General features: G+C 41.1%; 1 protein-coding gene across 5 annotated transcripts; it reads left to right on the forward strand.

Moving 5' to 3' along the window:
* The first annotated feature begins 1,019 nt into the window (after positions 1–1,019).
* On the forward strand, positions 1,020–23,979 carry MIOS (meiosis regulator for oocyte development). 5 transcript variants are annotated; one of them, XM_032237162.1, is made up of 12 exons: positions 1,020–1,330; positions 1,909–2,011; positions 2,810–4,162; positions 5,043–5,141; positions 5,564–5,821; positions 8,648–8,817; positions 9,665–9,730; positions 10,684–10,842; positions 11,203–11,355; positions 11,962–12,166; positions 21,675–21,804; positions 22,711–23,979. In XM_032237162.1, exons 3-12 carry the CDS (start codon positions 2,875–2,877, stop codon positions 22,805–22,807), a joined length of 2,625 nt encoding a protein of 874 aa, XP_032093053.1. In that variant the 5' UTR covers positions 1,020–1,330; positions 1,909–2,011; positions 2,810–2,874; the 3' UTR covers positions 22,808–23,979. The 5 variants fall into 5 exon arrangements, with proteins under 5 accessions (XP_032093053.1, XP_032093052.1, XP_032093054.1 ...); XM_032237161.1 differs by having other exon boundaries at positions 1,020–1,318; XM_032237163.1 differs by having other exon boundaries at positions 1,020–1,318; positions 1,909–2,000.
* The last annotated feature ends 198 nt before the right edge of the window (positions 23,980–24,177 follow it).

Below are 24,177 nucleotides of genomic sequence, written 5' to 3' on the forward strand. Positions count from 1 at the left end.
CTGGCCTTCTGAAGACCTGGCTCTGCTGGTTAGTTTGGGATTGCAACAGAGGAATATCATGCTGGAGGTGGTTAATGGAGCAACTGAAGATCCCTCCCGCACATCTTGCTTCTTCGCTTCTTTAATTACAAATTTTGTTTTTAATGTTATTGGGATTATTTTTTTAAATAGTTTTATTTCTTTAAAGGTTGTAATTCTCCCAGAGCTGCATTTGGTAGGATGGTCAGCAAATAAATTTAATAATTTTTTTTTAAAAAAAAACTGTAATTTTGTGAATGCTTAAACTAGAACTATAACACCTTTCCCTTCTCATCCAAGAAGCTTCTTCAGCACTAAAGAATCTCTCGGACGAGAAGTGAAATGTCTTCAACGAAAAAACAGGAAAGTCCAGTTGACTCCTGAAAAAGCACCTTTGGGACAACCCTGACCCTGGATGACGGAGAATCTCCATAGACATTTAATGAATCCATTAAAACTGCCAATTATCTGGATTGCCAAAATGTGTAGTATTTGTCCAGCTTTCTGTGATATAATAGTTTTGTCCTTCTAAACGTTTTTTCGACTTTGTGAAATTTCCTGGTGGTCCCATGTTCAGCAACTGGTTAGCTATTTTTCCTAGACCAGTCAAATCTATCCAGGCTGTGACAAGAGAGATGGACGTGTAAACAGAAAGTTGTGGTTGTCAGTCAGCCGTTCCCAGCTTTCGGCGCTCTGTTCTTCCTCGGAAGACGGATTCAAGGTGCCCGGGCGGGGGTGCCGAGGGGAGGGACTGGCTGCTTCGCTCGCCTGCAAAAGGTCTGCAAAGCAACTACTAGTCAACCTGGCCAGACACGCTTGGCAGCATTCGCAGAAATCCCGCAATTCGGAAGCCGGGACGACCCAAAGCAATTCATGCACCGGTTTTGGGAAATAGCAGCATCCCCCATAAACTGTCATTAACACCCACACACCCCCACAATCCTCCTTGGGAAGCATTTAGTCTTCCATGCCGGAAGTAGACACTTCTCTGAAGGCGGAAGTCCAAACTGTTGTGGAGCTGCTCTCATGTTTTTAGAAGGGTTCCCCCCCACCTCCCTTTCTCGACTTAATCTGCGTAATTCCCGCAGCCTCTCGGCGGGAGCTCCGGCGGGTCTTGCGGAGCGGACCCCGCCCTGCTCACGGGTTTCTCTCTGGTCTTCACTTCTCGGTGGCAGCAATCAGAACCGCTGCTTTTACTGAGGTCTGGGGCGCCGACCGTTCAATAGTTCGCCGCCGATCTCGAGTATCTCGGATCTGATTTTAGGAGAGGGAAAAACAAATGCAGGCACGGAACTTGAAGGTATCCGTCACGGTAATTCAGACTTTTTAACGTTACGGTAGATTTTCGTCGGGCTGAGATTGCAACGTACGTTAACATTCCTAAGGTCTTTTTTTCTAAGTCCCATGTTGTTTCGTGATATTGCAATTGCTAACGATCACTGCGATGCTCGTAGTTCTAATGTTCAAATCTTACACGAAACATATCTTGGTGAATAATGGAATTTCCTCCTCAAATTTGTTGCCAGCCACTTAAGTAAGTTCACAGTACCTGGGAACATATTGCAACTTGCTACTTTTAATGAGGAAAAAACAATAACATCAGCCCACAATGAAGTGGTGTGGAATATGAAATGGTCTAGATTCGAACAGAGGACTAACAGGTGATCCGTGGACCACTGGTGGTCTGCATAAAATTTGTTTGCATTTTTTATATTGCACTAAATTCTATTTATCCTTTAAAGAAATTCATATTAGTGGGATTTAAAATTATGAATTTAGTGGTCCCTGAGGTCCGAAAGCTTAGCAACCCTTGGTCTAGAAGATATTGCAAAAGTGCAATTCCCAGAATCTACTAAAAACTTTCATATATAATATTTGTCTCTGGTTTAGAAAGTAGCTGCCTCATACTGTACTCTTGACTCTGAACATGAGAATTGATCCTACCTTTTCTACTGTATAATCCAGTAAGAAAAATCAACAAAGTGAGTAAAAGGTAACCCTCAATTTACAATGATTTGTTTACAACGGTTTGAAGTTACACTAGCACTGAAAAAAGTAACTTATGATTTTTTTCCACATTAATGACCATTGTATCATCCTATGATCACATTATGAAAATTCAGAAGCTTAGCAATGGGCATTATTTATGAATGGATGCAGTGTCATGTGATCATTTGCCACTTTCTACAAGAGATGCCAATGGAGAAGACAGATTCACTTAACTGCTTAGCAATAGAAATTTTGGGCTCAATTGTGGTCGTTAATTGAGGACTACAGTAATTTGTATAAGCATGTGAGCAGTAAAAGTGCAAGTTAGCAGACACTATAGGTTCATGTGACTATTTTTTGCTTACGATTGGAAGGAAGTTTTAATAAAAATAACTTGTTGAGTTATTTCATTAAATTAATTATAATTTGGTACTCTAATAAACTGGTAGCTTACAAAATCTAATATAAGATAATTAAAAACATAGGCAAAGCAAAGCAACGCACATTAAAAACATATATTAAAACACAGTATGGCAACTGTCCCCTCTTGTCTTCCTTCAACAAATTAACCCCAGGCCTGGAACCAAAGGCTGATTTTAAGTGCTTTTCAAAATCCTAGGTTCCATCTGAATTTCTGAATGGTGATACTGAATTAGTAAACCATTTGAATTTTGTTTTGGTTGAGTAATTGCCAACTGGGAACAAGAAACATAAATGCTACTGTGCAATGCTTATTTGGAATGATGTAAAGTATTTTATAATATAACATTGGTTATTTCTTTTCTTTTTTCTTTTAAAAAAGGGGTCCATATGAGTGAACTTGCCTCTAGTTTCCCAACAACATTCTAAACTGCTTGAGGAACAGACATGAGTGGCTCCAAGCCTGATATTCTGTGGGCTCCACACCATGTTGATAGATTTGTTTTATGTGACTCGGAACTCAGTCTCTATCGTATTGAATCTGCAGTAAGTTCAGAACTCAAAGCAGGATCACTGCGTTTATCTGAAGAAACGGCAGCTACTCTTTTGTCCATTAATTCAGAGACTCCATATTTGAAATGTGTGGCTTGGTATCCAAAATATGATCCTGAATGTCTATTGGCAGTTGGGCAAGCTAATGGTCGAGTTGTCTTGACTAGCCTTGGCCAAGACCACAATTCAAAATGCAAAGATTTGATAGGAAAAGAATTCGTTCCAAAGCATGCTCGGCAGTGTAACACCTTGGCATGGAATCCATTGGATAGTAACTGGCTTGCTGCTGGCTTGGATAAACATCGAGCTGATTTTTCAGTATTGATCTGGGATATAAGTAGTAAATACACTCCAGAAATTTCAATTGCCACTGAGAAATTAAGGCTTTCAAGTGATATTGAATCAGGATTGGTCGTAACAAAATCACTTTATGAATTAGGTCAGAATGATGCTTGTCTTTCTCTTTGTTGGCTTCCACGAGATCAGAAACTTCTTTTAGCTGGAATGCACCGAAACTTGGCTATTTTTGACCTTAGAAACACAAGCCAAAAAATGTTTGTGAATACCAAAGCTGTTCAGGGTGTTACTGTTGATCCATACTTCCATGATCGTGTGGCTTCCTTTTATGAAGGTCAGGTTGCCATATGGGACCTTAGAAAATTTGAGAAACCTGTACTAACGCTGACAGAACAACCAAAACCTTTAATAAAAGCAGCATGGTGTCCTACAAGAACTGGTTTATTAGCTACTTTAACCAGAGATAGTAATGTCATCAAGCTCTATGATATGCAACATACGCCCACTCCAATAGGGGATGAAACAGAACCTACAATCATTGAAAGAAGTGTTCAACCTTGTGAACACTATATCGCTTCCTTTGCATGGCATCCCTCAAGTCAAAATCGAATGGTTGTTGTGGCTTCTAACAGGACTATGTCAGATTTCACTGTGTTTGAAAGAATCTCTCTGGCATGGAGTCCAGTTACTTCTTTAATGTGGGCTTGTGGAAGACATTTGTATGAATGCACAGAAGAAACGAGATCTTTTGAAAAAGACATAGCTACCAAAATGCGCCTCCGGGCTTTATCCAGATATGGTCTAGATACAGAACAGGTCTGGAGAAACCATATTCTTGCAGGAAGTGAAGATGTGCAACTGAAATCACTTTGGTACACTCTACACTATATCCTTAAAATAGTATTTGCTGCACAGGATGACTGATTCCTGCCATTCAGGGACCTCTCTGAAATATAGATTTCTTGCAAATTATATTTGGGGTGGTTCCTTTTTTCAATCTAACATAAGGTGACATTTGGGCTCTGGCATTATGCATCATTATATAAAACAGCACTAATGGCTTTCAGTTACTTAATTTATCTAAATAAATCTGGATTTTTGTAGATTATTTTAAGCCTGAAAAGAAAGATACTTTCTTTATCAAACTTAATAATAAATATTTATTATAACCACTTTAAGGGATGCGGTGGCTCAATGGTTAAGATGCTGAGCTTGTCAATCAGAAAGGTTGGCAGTTCAAATCCCTAGTGCTGCATAATGGAGTGAGTTCCCATTACTTATCCCAGTTCCTGCCAATGTAGCAGTTCGAAAGCATGTAAAAAATGCAAGTAGAAAAATAGGAACCACCTTTGGTGGGAAGGTAACAGCGTTCGGTGCGCTTTCGGTGTTTAGTCATGGCGACTACATGACCACAGAGATGTCTTTGGACAGCACTGGCTCTTTGGCTTTGAAACGGAGATGAACACTGTCCCCAAGAGTTAGAAACAATTAGCACCATATGTGCGAGGGGAACCTTTACCTTTTATAGCCACTTTATGCTATCACGTAGTTATTAGCTATTAAATACTGAGAGGATTACACTAAGCTTGTAGAAATCATTTTGGAGAGGGTATTTGCACAATTCTTTGGATCAAGGAAACCAAGTCAAAGTTGGTTTCTAATGATACCACATCTAACTCTAGCAAAACAAAGAATATTAATAAACAAATACAATATTGTTTTTGCCTCACACATCTTATGAAGTTATTTCCTATACTGGAAAATACTTATGAAGCAATATGCTGACGATATGGATCAGAAATTCACAGGAAACAAAGGATCCTTGGTTTATGCAGGCATCAAATCTATAGTGAAAACTTCTATGGGTAAGTTCATTTTGCGTATTATTATTTGGTAACATCCTAAATAATTTAAAAGTGAATATCTTTTAGGCTTTTCCTTCATAGCCTATTCAATATTATGGATACATCCATTGACAGCTTCTTAAACTATCTTTCATGGAGCTGCATAGTGTGCCATTTGATTCAAGGTAAAGTAACATTTGATTTAGGTAGGTGTTTATAGGTGCAACATGGTGCATTCAACACATTGCATTATCTTTTCCTCTTTGAATCCAATTCATTGCATTGTCCAAATTAATTTCACGATTGAATGATAATTTGTGAACACAAAAATGCTAAAAACTGTTGCAAGGTCTGTATTTTAATGATAAATTTAACATAGTGCATTCAAATATTAAGAAGTTGTGCTTATTGTATACACAGTGAATCTGTAATTCCTTTTTCAGGAACAACAGAGAACTTGAGGCACAGCCGAAGTGGATCTGACAGACATGCAGATATTATTCAGTATACAAGTGAAGAAAGATCATTGGCTTTGCAGCTTTGTGGATGGGTAAAGAAGGGGACAGATCTGGATGTGGAACCCTTTCTATGCTCTTTGGAGCAAGAAGGAGACTGGGAACGAGCTGCTGCTGTAGCATTATTCAATTTGGACATCCGACGAGCAATACAGATAATGAACAAAGGAGCATCTTCTGGCAAAGGTGTGTTATGATGTACTTGTACAGTTCACTCTGAATAGGACAAAAAGAAAAAAAATATACGCTGTGAACTCTGCATGGAATCAAGAAGGGCATACAGCCAGTGAATGCTCAGGTCCATCCAGTTGCAGCCTTACATAGTGTCAAGGTTCCGACAGATACCTTAATTAACTCATGATCCTTGAGCCAAGTTTCTAAAGAAAACCAGTTATTTATTAGCATCATCATGTTGAGTGAGGTTAACTCTCTGGCACGTAGTTTATGATTCAACTTTGACCCTGTTTCCCCCCCTCTTCTCAATCTGGAGAATCACATTCTCCAACGTGGCACTCCCGCAGGCTGTAGAAGTCCATGCCTGGCTTTGGTAATCAGAGTGACGCTGGAAGAAGGTACATGTGGAATGTGCTCCCCCCTTGCTGCCTATGGCAACTCAAGAGCAGACTAGAAATGCTTTTGCAAGTTGACATATAGTTCATCTCAGTTGATTGGTATCCAACTCGGTTAATTGGTTTGGAGTAATTTTACAGAATCAGCAGGGCCTAATGTTAGGAAATTGTAAAATATACCTATCTAAAAATTAATTCAAGAATTATTTCAAGTTTATTGAGCCCTCAAAGAATGGATATTTGATTCCCCCCCCCTTCCTGTTAGCATTGTAGGAAATTTGAAGTTTTTTTTTTAAAGTCATGATCTGATCATGTCCAGATGGGTTCCACCACAAAACCGCGGTAGACTAAAGCGCGCTCGACTAAAGCGCGTACGTGATGTCATCACAGCGCGACGAAAACAGCACGCTCTGAGCGGTAAACTTAAAATTAACGCGTAAATCTAAACTTAACCCCCCCAAACCTAACCCTAACCCTTAACCTAACCCTAACCCTTAACCTAACGCTAAACCTAACGCTAACCCTTAACCTAAACCTAACCCAAACGCTTAACGTAACCCTAAACCTAACCCTTAACCTAACCCTAACCCTTACCTTTACGTGAATCGGCTTGCTTTAATTTAATTTTAATTTTAATTTAATTTATTTTTAATTTTATTTGTCGCACTGCTGATGACATCATGTACACGCTTTGATCGGGCGCGCTTTAGTGGACCGCGGTTTTGACGGGTCACGGTCCAGATGTATCTGTTTGAGTGCCAAATAATATGTAATTATTACAGTACAATTACAATACAATATTGGGAAGAAATATTATAATTAAGAATTTTAATGTTATTTAAAACTATATTCTTAAAAATAGAATTTGTCACCTCCTGAAAAGCTTTGGCTCTGTTGAGTCTGGGTGTCAGGCACAAGGAACCATAGACACACTGAGCTTATCAAGGTTGCTTATTCATTATTGCAATGTGTATTTACAAGGACAGTCTGTGTTCTCTTGGCAATGGTAAGATAAGACTTAAGGGACTCCGTAGGAGATAAAGTCTTCGCCATTTTCTGCTGTGCTAGGATTTTAATTCAACCCCTCTTCCCATTCTATTTGGAACTTCTGCTACATCATGATATAACAAAGATGATAATTTTATATAAATGGAAAGTTAACTTCCTGCTTTTAAGGAATGAGTCCAATATATGACTGTTATTTATTTTTTATATCTCTCCGCAAACATTGAGAACATTCAGTATAGTATACATTAAGGATTGAATTCTATATTGCTATCAATAGTTATTGTATGGATCTTTTCATTTTTTCAGTTTATTATTTTTTACTTTTGTCATATTAACTTCATTTGAATCAACAAATTGCATAGACTTGCATAGACTTGCGAATTCAGGTCGTACGCGACATAATGACCATAATGAGCCGCGAATTATTGTTGTTAAGCAAGACAAGTTGTGAGTTTTTCCCCAGTTTATGCTCTTTCTTGCCACAGTTGTTAAGTGAGTCACTGCAATAATACAGTTGTTAAGTGAATCCAGCTTCCCCATTAACTTTGCTTGTCAGAAAGTGCAAAAGATGATCCCATGATCCCAGGACACTGCAACCGTCATAAATATGAGTCAGTAGCCAAGCATCTGAATTTTGATCATATGACCATGGGGATGCTGCAATAGTCAAGTATGAAAAACAGTTATAAGTCACTTTTTTCAGTGCCACTATAATTTTGAATGATCGCTACGTGAACTGTTGTAAGTTGAGGACACCAAGAATTTTAAGTACCAAAGTGTACCTAAAGAAATTAAGTTTGCCCATGTACATGGAAATACATTTTAAAAAGTACTATATTTCCCATATAGACTCACATATAAGCCGATCTGCAGATTAAGCCAAACTTTATTTTTTTTCTCTTCTCCTATTGCAATGGTGGGTTCTGGATCCCGTTCCAACCGGTACAGTTGGAATGGGCCTGGCGTCACCCACATGGACACACACAGCACTTGCGCGCAGAGCGCACATGCGTTGTACCTGTTGCAACACCTCCGCAAGCCTCTGCGACACTCCAACTGCTTGGGGAAGCATTGCGCAGGTACTGTACATGTCATGCGCATGTGCGGAAGTGCCAAAGGTTTAAAGGACAGGTAAGGAGGGCGGGCGGGTGGGCCCTCCAGAGCACAGTACTGAACAATACCCGATGCTCAGGGCAGGGTCCGGTACGCCAGTATCGAGGCGTACCGCTTGCAACCCACCACTGCCCTATTGGTATTGTTGGGAAAAGGTTGTAGTTTTTTAAAATTATTATTTCTCTTATTTAAAAAAAAAGATTGATCCATTCACAGAATAATACTTTATGTAATTTGAAACATATTTTAAACTGCTCCTATTGCTTACTATGTTGTTATTATATTCTTTTGACTTTAGGGTTATTGTGTTTTTGCAATGCAGGTGATCTAAATCTTAATGTCGTGGCTATGGCATTGTCAGGCTATACAGATGAAAAGAATTCCTTGTGGAGAGAAATGTGCAGCACTCTTAGGCTACAGCTGAACAATCCTTACTTATGTGCCATGTTTGCTTTCTTGACCAGTGAATCAGGCTGCTATGATGGGGTTTTGGTAAGTTTTTTAAATTAAAAACTGTATTATTGTTGTTGAAACAGTATGCAGCAAATATGGATTCTTCAGTGTCAAATTAGGATATTGATCTATCAGTTAAAGTGGTATAAATTTTGAGCCTTTGAGACAAAGGCAAAAGATCTTTATGATACAATGTATTATGGTTGTGCAGCTGAAAGTAGGTTTTCTTTGCATCGATTAATTGTCCTTGTTCTGATACAAAATATTTTGAAAAATCCCTGACATTTGTGAGTAGCTAGTCAGAAAAATGATTGCTTGATCAAAATATATACTAGTAGTCAGGCAATTAGAAAATGAAGGATTAATCAAATTTATCGTCTTTTAAAGAATTGGCACTCTTTTTATGTTTAATATGGTGGTATGATGGCTCAATGATTAAGACTCTGAACTTGTCAGCTGGAAAGCCAGCAGCCCAGGTTTAAGTTCTGAGTGCCACATGATGGGGTGAGCTCCCATCCTCAACCCAACTCCTGTCAACCTAGCAGTTTGAAAGCATGCAAATGCAACTAGATAAATAGGCACTGCTTCGGTGAGAAGGTAAGAATGCTGGCCACATGACTGCAGAATTGTCTTTGGACAGCGCTGGCTGAATGGTCTTCAAATGGCATATAATCGGCAATGAGTAATGAAATAAAATTTGCAGGGACTCCTTTACCCTTATTATCTTTATATTTTATATTTTTCAAATTGCAATATAGATACTTTATAGTAGAAATACAAACTGTCCCATTTTTTTCATGAAAAAAAATGAGATTTTTGAATTATAGAAAATATGCATGCATGCATGCATACATACATACATATATATTTGTGTTGTTTTTTTCAGAATGAAAGTAATGTAGCTGTACGAGACAGAGTGGCGTTTGCTTGTAAATTCTTAACTGATATACAGGTAAGATGATCAGATGTGCTGCCATTTTTTTCTGTTTTATTCCAAGTTCTTTCCAGAAAACACACTATGTTGAAAAGAACAAATAATAACACACTTTTCCAAATTTCTCATCTTCTTTGTGAAGAAGAAATAATGCCAGGAACCGAATTATATCAAAATGATTACTATTTTGTACTATTCTGGGCATCAGTGTATCTGTATGTCAATGTGTCTCGACCTTGGGAACTTAAAGATGTGCAGACCTGGACTCCCAGTCTAAATTTGGTTGAGAACAGTTAGGGTTTGAATTTCACATTTCATGGCTTATAGCTACTATACAAGTAGCTCTGGTTGTCTCTGAGCTTCGATGTTTTCGTTGCAGACATTTTATTATCCAAACTAGTACTGATCATGTCATCTACTTTGGGTAATGAAACATTTACAAGAAAACAACCAAGCTCGAGAGCACCAGGGACCTCTCATTTCAACCGAGCTATAAATATTCTCTTTTATTGAAGGTATAGTGGCTGCCATGTGATATCTTGAGTACAGGTAATCCTGTAATACTTTGGATTGAGTTTCTATTGTCACAATCCTCCTGCTGTTAATCCTACTGTTATTAATATCAAGTAACAGCATGGCTTTTATATTTTCTTTAATTGTTAAAAAAAGGTTCCATCTTTTTTATCAAAAGTAGAGTCCTCAGCATATCCAAAGCTGTGGTTTCTCCTAGAAATTTCTCACATATATTCTGCAGAATTAATGAGGTGACAGTATTTCAGAAACATTTTGAACTGAAGGACATATTGAAAATATTATCCATTCATGTTAATGAATTGATTTCATATTTTTTCACATTAAGAAACATTTAACACCATATACATTTAATACCAAACAGGCATGCCATATTTGTGTCTGGATGAAATAGGTAATAACAAGTTGAAGACTTTAAGAACATCATTTTTTTAAAATAGCTAAACAGATTCGTTGAAAAACTAACAAATGAAATGAAAGAGGCTGGAAATCTTGAAGGAATTTTACTGACGGGACTCACAAATGATGGAGTTGATCTGATGGAAAGCTATGTGGATAGAACAGGTGATGTTCAGACAGCAAGCTACTGTATGCTGCAGGTTTGTATCTTTTTTTAAAATAATCTCAAGCTTCAACATTTGGGAAAATACTATGCTTAATTCACACATTTATGTTCTTGCTTGCCTTTGAGGTAAATCATTTCTCATTCTATTGTTTCGTTTTATGATCTATGTGGTATTTTCAGTAAAATATTTTGTGAATATATTGCCACTATTTATAAATCACTTATTTTTCAAGTTTGGGGACAGTGTATAAAATAGAAGCAGAATTATTTTTTTGAAGATTAGCTAGGTTTTTTTAAATCTTTGCAAAAAAATAATCCATAATTTTAAACTTCATCAGAAATTTTATTTTGTTCTTGAGTGCAATTTTTTTTTGTTGCTGTCTTATCTTTTTAGGGTTCTCCCTCTGACGTGCTCAAAGATGAGCGTGTTCAATATTGGATTGAGAGTTACCGGAATCTGTTGGATGCATGGAGATTTTGGCATAAACGAGCCGAATTTGACATCCATCGAAGTAAAGTGGACCCCAGCTCAAAACCTTTAGCACAGGTAAGTATGGTTATAATTTTCCTGGCTGTGTAGCAATTTAATTAAGCTAGTATCTTTAGGATTCTAATTAAAGTCAATTACCTCCTCGCGACCTATAAGATCTTACAGATTAGGCCTCCTCCGAGTTCCATCTGCCAGTCAGTGTCGACTGGCAACTACGCGGAGGAGAGCCTTTTCAGTAGTAGCTCCGACCCTTTGGAACGATCTCCCCGTGGAGATTCGTACCCTCACCACCCTTCAGACCTTCCGCACAGCCCTCAAGATCTGGCTATCCCGTCAGGCCTGGGGTTAAAGATTATAATCTGTCCCCACCCGAATGATGAATGTTGCTCTATTTTTTAATTATGTATGTTCTATACGTCATTGTATGTATCCCCTCCCACATAAGTTGTAACCCGCCCTGAGTCCCCTCAGGGAAAAGGGCGGCCTATAAATAAACTTATACATATACAATTATACATACAAAGTATGTCACTATCTTGTTTGTTACATTTTACAACCCAGTGCTAATCTTCCCTTTATGGATGAGCTCTAGTAAAACATACCTTTGTCAATATTATTTTGGAGTTTCGAGTTATATTAATGCTTTGTTTTTTTTCCTGTTAGGTATTTGTAAGTTGCAACTTTTGTGGAAAATCAATCTCTTATAGCTGCTCAACTATACCACATCAAGGCCGAGGTTTCAGTCAGTATGGTGTAAGTGGATCACCAACCAAATCAAAAGTCACAAGTTGTCCTGGTTGCCGCAAACCTCTTCCTCGCTGTGCTCTTTGTCTGATAAATATGGGCACTCCAGTTTCCTGCTGCCCAGGTGTGTCTCCCTGGTTTGAAATTGTTCATTTAAACCAAAGATTTCTAGCTCTGAAAAACAATTGTTTGAATTCCTCAACTGCTTTTCTTTACACATCATTAATGAAACTCAGGAAGCTCTTATAAATATTTCCAGTTGTCTGTTGAAAACTCATCTCTTCATTCAGGCATACCAATATAACTGTTTGAAGAATGGTCCTTTTCTTTTTAACCAGTATTTCATTGTCTTAAAATTTACTGCTGTTTTCATTATGAACTGCTTGAAAAATAGTTCAGTATAGGAAATGGTATGCACTGGAATATAAAAATATTACATTAATGTTTAATAATTGTCTTAGAAAATGCTAGAACTGAACGGAATTTAATTAACATTTATTCCATTTTCTTTGCTGTGATATAATTTAAAACTGCTTTACAGTAACATACAATTAAAAAGCCAGTATTTCTGGTAAGTACAAGGAGGTAGACTCAGAAAAAAAATAGTTAGCATTCATTAATTGTCTATCTTATATTAAAGCCAGACAACTCCTGTTTTCTTATCGTAACAAAGAAACAGAATGAACGATGGTGGATAAAAAAGCAGTGGGATTGGGAACAATGTCTGATTTCCTACTGGTTCCCCTATTGATTTACCTCTGGGAAGCTGGCAGGGAGCATCAGAAATCTCCCTCTTTCTCCAGTGCACTGCTCGGAGAGTCCAAGCATGGATTAACACAGCCTATCTGCCCTTGGACTGAGTGATGTTTTTTCAGTTGACCACGCCTCCCTTTGCCTCTGCATGCTCAGTTTGAAAACTCAGTCCACCCGTTGGGACTGTTTTAGGAGTGCTCCAGTCTGAGGTCAGAGAGGCTGGATAGTTTCCCACATTGGACCACGTTTGACTTCTGTATTTTGGAATAATTGTCTAGTTGTAGCAAGAACTGTCAGATTTGATTTCCTGGAGATTTATGTTGCTTTAAGAGGGCACCCGGGCTTCCCCTGCAGCTGCTGGTCACAAGCGCTCCAGGGGACTGTGAGCCCTCGCCCAGTGGCTGCTGGCGAGCGGCACGGGCGGTGGGAGACCATCCCAACCTGAGCCCAGGGATTTTAAAGCCCCCAGCCGACGTTCAGGGAGCCTGCAGGCCTCTTCGCCGCTGGCCAAGTCGGCTCTCAACTCTGCCCGGCAACAGCGGCGACAGTTGAACCTTTCGCACGCTTTTCGGGCTTTGAGGGCAAAAAAGAGCAGGAGGCAGCTGCACGCGCACCCGCCGCCATTTTGGATTGCTCCGGAGCAAGGCCGAGAGGAGGAGGACGCTTAGCTCGTGAGGAGATCGGAGATCATCGAAGCTTCGCTTGTGGAAGAGCAGGAAGAGCGGAGGCCCCAGACAGCCCTAACGGAGATAAAGCCGGTCCTCAGTGACTGCAGAACGCCGCAGGGAGGCTGGGGACTAGTCCGGGGAGCCAGCTAGTCTCTCCCTCCAAGGAAGAAGCTAAGTCTCGGGGATCCAAGGGCAGTGGGAGGAAGGAATCCGACCAACAGGCGGCCCTTCCCTCCTGAAGAGTCTGCAAGCGTCATTTGAGCCGTTTTTGGCCAGCGCGTGCCCATCCCAGTTCCAGCTAGTTTCCAGGCCCCATGGGTGCCCTGAGCATGGCAGAGGAATGCAGGGAGGCCTTGGGGGAGCAGGCAGGGCCCTCCAGCAAGCACAGCAAGCTGGATCCCTCAGCTAAAAAAGGCAAAGGGCACAAGGGCTCTAGTGAAAGGTCTTCACCAGGGGCTGCAAGAGCCACAGTTGATTCTAGGGAGGTTTCTAGGCCGCATCAGGCAGAGCCTAACCCGAACCATCGCAGCAGGGAGTTAGCTTCCCCTGATCATGAGGCCCAGTCCCCTGGGGACAGTGAATTCCTGTCTGGGGATGACTATAGATCAAGGGATCCCTCTCCAGAGGCTTCTTGGGGGTATCCTGACTCCCCTAGCTCCTCCATTGGGGAGGAACGTGATTCCATCCAGGATTCCCAGTGTGAGAAGGGTGAATCCAGCTCAGGCAGGGCTGGCCACCGCAAGCCCAGCAAGCAGAAACTGAAGAAGGGTAATGGTCCTGCTCTCTCGGATGACATGAGGGAGGTGATTTCCTTGGCCATTTTCCAGGGGATAGCTGAAGGTATTAAGCACAGGGGCTCTCGCAAGACCAAGACCCCAAAGAAAAATCGCCAGCCTAAAGCCTCCACCTCTAAAGAACCTGTATCTTCTTCTGACTTCTCCAGCCCATCTCATTCTAAGCTTTCCGGTTCGGAGCAGGAGGAAGGGGAAATTTTCGTTCTCTCTGAAGACGATCTTACCCCTGACAAACCGGCCTTCACTGGCCTGTTCAAGCTGTCTTTATTTAAATCCATCTTGCACAAAGCCATGACGGCTACAGAGCTAGGGCCCTCTTCCAAGCCTGAAGCTGCTCAGGCTTCTACATCCAAGGATCACAAGCATGGCCTGTTCAAAGAGACAGTAGCAGCACCTGAGGTCATTCCTGTACCTGATCTCTTTTTGGATGCGGTGCAGCGCCAGTGGCTACAGCCAGGCACACTGACCAATCCCAGTGGGGGTGACAGGGCACTGTATGCCCTCGAGGGGAAGATGGAAGACATCCTGAAATTTCCTGAAGTAGATGCCCCGGTTGTGTCCCTAACTTCCAACTCAAACCTGCCAACTGAGCTCCTAGAGGGACTAAAGGCAGAAGATAAGCGGTTGGAAAAGGCGTGCCAGAGAACACACTTGGCGTCTGCCTGGGCCATTAAGGCATCCACCTCCGCTTCATTCTTTATCAGGGCCACATTATTTTGGCTGCGCCAACTCAGATCTCGGCCGCCCCCCAGGAAATCTAGATGGCTCCATGAGCTGACCAAAATTATTACTGCTGTCGAGTATTTGGCGGATGCCACCTTGACAGCTGCTAAATTCTCGTCCAGGGCCCTCGCCTCCATTATTACTTCCTGCCGTCTCCTATGGCTTAGACATTGGCAAGCCGAAATGAAAGCCAAATGGAAGCTGGCATCGGCCCCATTTAAGGGAGGTCTTCTGTTCGGAGATGCTCTGGACAAGTTTGTCACCAAAACTAAAGACAAATGTAAAATCCTTCCTACCACTCTTAAAAGGGATGACCGTAAGGGGGCGGGGTCCTTTCATAAGAGGCCTTACAGAAATCAAGAAGCAGGGCACTCTTCTCACCCTTCCTCCTATCAGAGACCTTTTCAGGCGGGGGGGGATAGGGACCAGGACAGATCCTCCTTCGGCTCTCGTGCCAACCAATCCCAGTCTTCTTTTCGGAGAACATTCCGAGGAGACGGAAACAACAGTGGTGGCTCCCGGCCTTTTCGTAAGGGGAAGTGACGGTCTCAGGGATCCTCCCATCGGAGGTCGGCTGCGGCTGTATGCCGACAGGTGGGAGGAGATAACATCGGACAAGTGGGTCCTCAACACCATTCGGAGGGGACTTGTCCTGGATTTTTTAACCTTCCCTCAGAGGAAGCTTCTTCGTTACCCTACTCCCAGGAACCCAGAGAAGAGGGATCGTATGAGAGCAGAAATTCGCCACCTCATAGAGATAGAGGCGATAGAACCAGTCCCCAAGGGTCAGGAGGGGAGGGGATTCTACTCCATCCTCTTTCTTGTGCCTAAGAGCTCAGGGGGGTGGAGGGCCATCTTGGACCTCAAAAGCCTGAATCAGCATCTGGCTTACAAGAGGTTCAAGATGCAGTCACTCCACTCCATCCTAGACTGTGTGAGGGAGGGGGACCTATTGACATCAATAGATCTCAAAGAGGCCTAGCTGCATGTCCCCATGAGGTTCTGTTCGCAAGGGAAGCATTATCAATACAGGGCGCTTCCCTTCGGGCTGTCATCTGCGCCCAGAACGTTTACCAAGATCCTGGCAGTGCTAGCGGCTCATCTCCACAGTCATCCGGTTCGTCTGGAATGTTATTTGGACGATACAATTATTCATTCTCTCACCACCAAGCAGGCACACCGCAATGTCACTCTAACTGTGCAGACTCTGCAGCAGCATGGCTTCTCTGTCAACATGGAGAAGAGCCAGTTCCAGCCGTCCACCTGTATACAGCACCTGGGTGCAGTCATCAACTCCACCTCCTGCCAGGTATTCCTTTCGCCAGACCGACTGTCCAACCTGAGACGCAGAGTGAAGCACTACAGCCTTGCCAGGTCCAATCGTACAGCTGTCTGCTCCTGGGGATCATGATATGGTGCCTGAAAGTGATCCCCTGGGCTCGGCTCCATGCCAGGGAGCTGCAGTGGTTTCTGCTGCCAATGTAGAGGGCAAAGCAACTCCCACAGGTGCGTTCGGCTCCCGTGGAAGGTGATCCGATCTCTGGCATGGTGGAGATCCAAGGCAGTCAAGAAGGGCGGCTTGTTCAAGGAGCCGGAAAGGCTAGTTGTCACCACGGACACCAGTCTCCTGGGGTGGGGCGCCCATTGCCAGGGTCACCTTGCCCAGGGCCAGTGGACTCAGAGGGAGGCTGCCCACAGCATCAATTGGCTGGAACTGAGGGCAGCCCGCCTCACACTGCGAAGGTTCTCCACTCTCGTAAAAGGGGCTCATGTACTGTTAATGACAGACAATGTGGCGGACAAGGCCCATATAAACCGGCAAGGGGGCACTCGATCAAGGGCTCTCATGCTCGAGGCAGAAGCTCTGGGCAGGTGGGCGGAACGTCATCTGGCTTTTCTCAGTGCAGATCACATCTCCAGCATCAGCAACCGGGAAGCAGACTGGCTGAGCCGCCAACGCATCGACCACTCGGAGTGGCGCCTGCACCCAGACCTGTTCCAGAAGATCGTGAGGAGATTCAGCAAACCGCAAGTAGACCTGTTTGCCACACACACCAACACACAACTCCCACGCTTCTTCAGTCACTACCACTCGCCCCAGGCGGAGGGGACAAACGCACTGAGGTCCAAATGGCCTCGGGGACTATTGTATGCATTCCCTCCTCTTCCTCTCATACCTCAGGTGGTGAACAAGCTCTTGGCCGAAAAGGCAGACCTTCTCCTGGTGGCCCCATTCTGGCCCAGAAGGCCCTGGTACGCAGACCTGGTCAGTCTCTCAGTTCAGAGACCGTGGCGAATCCCTCAGGATCATATTTCCCTCAGTCAGGGGGCCGTCAGCCATCCGGAACCCCAGTGGCTACAGCTGAGGAAGCAAAAGTTCTCTGACCAGGTATTCGAACAATACAAGCGTCCAGGAGACCTGCTACCACTAGAATCTAGATGCCACCTGGGCTGCATTCTCTCAGTGGTGCAAAGCTAGGGACATAGAGGCCTCATCAGCCTCGATTCCTCAGACCCTGGACTTCTTGCAGGAGGGTCTAGATAAAGGACTTGCTGTTAGCACCCTTAGACATCAGGTTGCAGCGCTGTCCACTATCCTGGTTAGGGGCTCCTCTCGATCTCTGAGTCAGCATCCTCAGATCAAGAGTTTTCTCAAGGGAGCAGCGAACATCAGCCCTCCAGTTGTTCACCGGTATCCATCATGGGACCTTCCATTCGTACTTAAGGCTCTGACGAAAGCTCCGTTTGAACCTTTGCGCACGACCAGTCTACGCCACCTTACCATCAAAACTGCCTTCCTGGTGGCTATGTACACATGTAAAGAGAACAAAAGACTTCTGCCGTTCAGAAGCATTCTTTGTATCCTTCCTCCCTGTGTCCCTTGGCCACAAGGTCTCTTCACACACAGTGGGTCGTTGGCTACGCGCTTGCATAAAGCTGGCATACGAACACCAGGGCAAGACGGCTCCGTGCCGGGTCACCGCACACACTACTAGGAGCGCAGCAGCTTCTGCAGCCTGGGCGACCCAGGCATCTATTCTTGACATTTGCAGAGCAGCCACGTGGGCCTCCCCCACGGCTTTCATTAAAAACTATAGAATTGACACCTTTGCCTCAGCCGAAGCCTCCTTTGAGAGAAGAGTATTACAAAGAGTAGCTGAAGTTCCAGAGGCTCTGGTGCTTTCCCACCCTGGGACTCAATAGCTTAGGCATGTCCCACGCTTGGACTCTCCGAGCAGTGCACTGGAGAAAGACCGTTAGCTTACCTGAACGGTCGTTCTCAGAGCACTGTGAGGAGAGTCCAAATCCGCCCGGGGAATTTTTTTCTCTTACACGATGTGACTGTATTGACTATAACTGATTACAGGACTGTCTCCTTCGTTTTCAAACTGAGCATGCAGAGGCAAAGGGATGCGTGGTCAACTGAAAAAACATCACTCAGTCCAAGGGCAGATAGGCTGTGTTAACCCATGCTTGGACTCTCTTCGCAGTGCCCCGAGAACGACCGTTCAAGTAAGCCAACAGTCTCTCTCCTGACGTTCTGGCTGTCCCACCACCCCAATAAGAATAAGATTGTAATTCGGACACTGGTTTGCATTTAGAATGATTACAATGTACCGTGGTCATATCATGACCATTTGGAACCTTCCCAGTTACCTTCCTAAAAGAAATGTCAATAGAGAAGTCGGCAGAGAAGGTTGCAACTTGTACCATTGCTTTTTCTGCTTAAAAACCCTCCTGTATCATCTGCCCGTGGCATTCTCCTACATCCATCCATCCATCTTTCCATCATCCATCCATCTATCTATCTGAAAGAGTGCAGAGAAGAGATGATTAGGAGATTGGAGGCTAAAACATAGAAAGAATGTTTGCTGGAATTGGGTATGTCTAGTTTAATGAAAAGAAGGACTAAGGGTGACATGATAGCAGTGTTCCAATATCTCAGGAGATACAACAAAGAGGGAGTCAAGCTATTCTCCAAAGCACATGAGGGCAGGACAAGAAGCAAGGGATAGAAACTAATCAAGGAGAGAAGCAACCTAGAACTAAGGAGAAATTTCCTGACCATTAGAACAATTAATCAGTGGAACAACTTACCTCCAGAAGTTGCAAATGCTCTAACGCTGGAAGTTTTTAAGTTCAACTAGAAGACCTTCAAGGTTCCTTCCAATTATTCTGTTCTGTTCTATTCCTATTCCTATTCCCATTCTTCTGCCTCTTCCTGCTTAACCTGTGTGGTTTTGGGATGATGGCAGCCCCTGGAGTGCCAGGATTGCCATCATTACACAATATGGTCATATGATATCGCACTTCACCACTGCACCACTTAGTGATGGAAATTGCGATCTCAAATTACCCTTATAACTCAAGAACTATTTCTTTGTATTGTTCAATCATCAACAACAAAATCATAACTGAAATTCAGGAATGCTGTTTTGCTTTGCCTTAACTTATTTTTTGGTGTGGGAGAATTGTCAATCCAAAGTTGTTTTGGTCATATGATATTAGTTCAGGAATTCTATTTTTTGCTTTGTAAACTCACAACACAAATATGCATGAGGGAAACCACTATTTGCTTCAGCTGCATAAAAGTAAAAGGCATCCTATCTGACAAATAACATGACTATTTTTATTTTTGAATCCTTTTTCACAATGAAGGTCTTCCTGTACTGTTTGTTTGAGGTGAGATGTCATCAATAAGCAGATAATAGACTGTTATACATCTCTACTAGGATCTCATTGCAAGTTGTGGTAGAAGCCATGGTGAATGGATGGGGTAACGCAGACTCAGATTCAACCTAAATAAGACAAAGTGTCTTTTGATTAGGAGACCATTTGCAGATTGCACCATTTTTTATTCTTGGTAGGATTGTGCTCCTCAGGAGGAACAGGGTAACAATCTGGGAATAGTCCTGCATATGTGGCTCCTGCTCAAAAGTCAGGAAGAGACCATAACATAGCTTCACTGGAGCCTTAATCAGGAAGAGTATGCGCTAATTTCATTTAGAGATTTATTTACTACAACTTGCATGGGGGAGCCCTTGAAGACTATTTGGAAATTTCAGTTGGTCCAAAGTACAGTTACATTCATGCTCAGGGAATAGTTACAACACAACAGCAGCAGTAATTAGTGATAATTATAAAGCATTGTATGGCTTGAGACCTGGGTATTTTAGGAATACCCAGGAATCTTTCCCAAAAGTTTCTTCCCTTTGTACTTAGAATAACCAGGGAATGCTTGCTAAGAGTGTTAATTATCTGGAAGTACAGTGAGAAGAGGTCGGGCAGCATGGATACTTCTCTTTTCTGTAGCATCTCCCCTCAGTTTGCTCCCTTGACACAAGGAAAGCCCCATCATTATAGCCTTCTTGAGCAAGCCAAAAAAATGGTCTTCATGGATTAGAAATATAAGCTGTGCTCTACTCAATAAATATCTTCTAAATTTTAACATCTAAGTGTTTAATCAAATACTTATTTTTTGCAGCCCAAACTAAGGTTTTAAGTGTAATGGATTTTAGACTAGGTGCGAACACTTCATCGTAATCTGTGGCTGTTTGGTCAAAACCCTGAGCCACTAGCCTAGCCTTATATGTTATGGATCCGTCTACTCCAGTTTTTTATTTTATATATCCACTTACTACTTGCTTTCTTACCTGGAGGTGAATCAGTGTTTTCATATACTTTCATATTCTGCAAAGACTTAAGTTCTTCAGTCATTGCAGTTCTCCATTCCTTTTGATCTTCTAGAGGAAATGTGGTCAAATTCATGGTACGTTGCAGGAACTTTGTTAACCTGATAAGCCATAGTTGCCTGATATCTATCAGGGGGCCTAGTTACTCGTGTTGAACGCCTTGGTAACTCAGGACTTATTACCGGACTTTCTATTTTCACTTGTTCCTGCTCTACTATCCCTCTTCAGGAGACAACTCATTTTTATTATTCAATCCTGGTTTCTCATCATCTTCATTAGTGCTTGGCTTGGTTTCTATAATCACTTCATTATTTGGATCTAATCTATTCCACCTGATATGTCCATAAATTTGGCATTCGCACTGCTAATAACCTTTGTTGATCCTCTTTGGCAAAACCTATACGACCTGTGGTTACCATTATAGCCTATAAAAATTAGCTGTTGAGCTCTTTCTTGTCCTTTATGTCTTAATAATTGTCCTATATATTGATTTTTAAGTTGTTCTTTTGTCTTTAGTGATTTAATAACAGCTTTTCTGCTAGTACAATATTTAGCAATTAGTTCTGATTGTTACTGTTAGGGGTATCTCTGTTGGGAGACAGAAAATAGTGCAGCGGCATGTACAGCTAGAGAGAAAGAATGTTGCTAGTAGAAACACATGAATAGAGTTTCAGACACTGCTAGTAAAAACAAGTAGTTTTACTACTGATAATTGCTTCACAAGCAGTGATAATAGATAGTAGATATTAGTCCAAACACAATTCAAAGAACAATAGCTTACAGTCGCAGTTCACATTCCAGTTATCAAGCATAGGACAAGCAGAGAGTGAGCTTTCTTGACTCCTTCTTATTGTAAAGTTAATTATAAGTATTATAAGTATATCCACTCATTTAAAGCAACAATGACCATTTGTTGTTGTATAAAGATATATATTGCCTACTCAACACTAGGAGCATACTCCCAACAGTTACAAAATCAAATTAACTTTTTTTTCATAAAGGAGGATCCAAGTCAGATGAAAAAGTGGATCTCAGCAAGGACAAGAAATTAGCTCAGTTCAACAACTGGTTTACTTGGTGTCACAACTGTAGGCATGGTGGTCATGCTGGACATATGCTCAGCTGGTTCAGGTAAGAAACTAAAAATACTATGTGAAGCCAAGAATCCTTGTTAGCCTTATTATGTATCTATATCTTTAGTTAATATGTTTACATATCAAAATATATCAGCAAAATTCTAATTCTACAAACTATATCAAGAAAGAGATTAGCAAAAAACAGACCACAATAAATATAAGAAAAATTTATGTGCATTCAGTGAAAGTCTATCTCTATGGAGATTCTCAGTCATCCAGGTCATAGTTGTCCCAAACATGCTTTTTCAGGAGGCAACCGGACTTCCTTTTTTTTTCTTTCAAGATGTTTTGCTTCTCCAGCTCTGAGTGGGTGGTGGGAAATGCAAGGATTTATATTCCTTGAAGACATTCCCTACCATCCAATCAGAGCCAAAGAAGCTTTTTGGATGAAAAGTGAAATGTATTCAAAGAAAAAACAAGAAAGTCTAGTTGTGTCCTGAAAAAGCACCTTTGGGACAACCATGACTTGGATGACTGAGAATCTCCTCCGACTTTTAGCTATGGAAAAAAGTCTCTGGAAATTCTTGTCATCCAGGTCATGGTTGTCCCAAGGTGCTTTTTGTTCAGTTAACCATTTCTTTCCGGCAAGTTTAGAACATGTTTCAGTAGAAAAATATAGCTAACCTATAATTTTAAAACTATAACATTATATAACTATAAAATATAAACTTTTTAAAAATTTCCTATTTATCCTATTTATAGGGTTAATTTTTCAATATTGGGGTGTTAATTTTACACGTATCACCAATTCAAAAATAATGTATATCTTCTTTTCTAAGTCCTTTCTATGTGTACCAAAATTCATATTTCTTAGGAAAGATATATACATAGGTATTTATTTATACACGTCAAAGCATTGTTCTTGCAGTTAAATAATATTTTGCTTTTTCTTCTTATACAGAGATCATAATGAATGCCCTGTTTCTGCATGTTCCTGTAAGTGTATGCAGTTGGATACAACAGGAAATCTCATCCCAGCAGAGGTGGTTCAGCCATAAAGTAGAGCTTTTCTAAGAATTTTCACATCTCTAATACGTGTGCTTCACAGTCCAAACACATACCTCAGAGCAAGTTATTCATGACTTGCTTATAATAGAAATATAAATCATTTTTTCATATCAGCAATTTGTGCAGATGGTTTTTGATGTGTTTTGCATAACAGAGTTCTTCTGGACTGAGTTTTTCAAACATGTCATGTGGGTTTTATTCAGTGATTTGTGAAGCAATTCTTTTCAGACGGTTCATTGAAATGCAGAGGAAGACTTACACTATCTGCACCTTGAGACTTCCATCTAAGAAAAAGTACCATTGAACACTTTTTTTAATGAATTTTATAAACTTCCAGAAAACAGTTCATTGGGAGGCAAATAAATGTGTTTTAGATGTATTTCTATTTCTATTAGTATTTTTTCTTTTATCAGAGAAAGTTTCTATATTTTATTTGCTCACAGTACAGTACAGTTAGCTACAATCCTGTGACAATCTTTTGATTAGTTTTTACTTAGTTTGAATAAATAGTAACGCTAAATTTCAGTTAGTGCGAATTGGTATATTCATCTGAATATTGCTGAGTTAGGACACTCATTTCTATCACGTAATTTTATTGAAGAACAATCTGAAAAAATAGCTTTAATCACTGATATAGGTGCCACTTGTCATTTTACCACATTGACTTTTGCGCCAAATATTTCACTCCAAGTGTTTCTCCATTGATTAGAATCTGTTTAACATACAATAGAAGCTTTCATGCTTCCAACAAAAAAACATTAAATTGTTTGGAATAGCAAGTGTATTCAGTTTATGGTCTTGCTGACATTGTACATTCAGCATTCTAGGATCAAGAAGGGAAGGAAAATGCCATCCTGCATGCATGGAAATTCATTTGGATAACATTTGGTACAGCCTGGCATACTTATTAGTCTAGTCTACATATTTTCTGTCAATTACTAATATAACAAGCATGCTATTCAAAATTTCAGTAGATAATTAGAACCCCTCTACTTTCAGTGCAATTTAGTAACTGCTTTATATAACACTTCACTCACTAATTCTCAATTTTATATTTTGTATTGTGCAAGTTAGGATTTAAGAATCATGCAATATTTTAATTCATTGCTTCTTTTGTTTCTTGAAAAAATCTTTTTGTATGAAAAATATTCTAAAGAAACCTAGATAACGGGCACAAATGAAAGGAATATAGAAAATGTATCATTTATGGAAATGGCCTCCATTTGTACCCAGGATGTGAGCAACATCTATATGCATACCTTGTTTATAAAGCAAAACAATCTGTAATGGATAAATTATATTTATTTTTATGAATAGAGTTTTGTTGCATGATATGTACACTTTCTCAGACTACTTCCAA

The sequence above is a fragment of the Thamnophis elegans genome, chromosome Z (assembly GCF_009769535.1).
Source record: "Thamnophis elegans isolate rThaEle1 chromosome Z, rThaEle1.pri, whole genome shotgun sequence".
Lineage (NCBI taxonomy): Eukaryota > Metazoa > Chordata > Lepidosauria > Squamata > Colubridae > Thamnophis > Thamnophis elegans.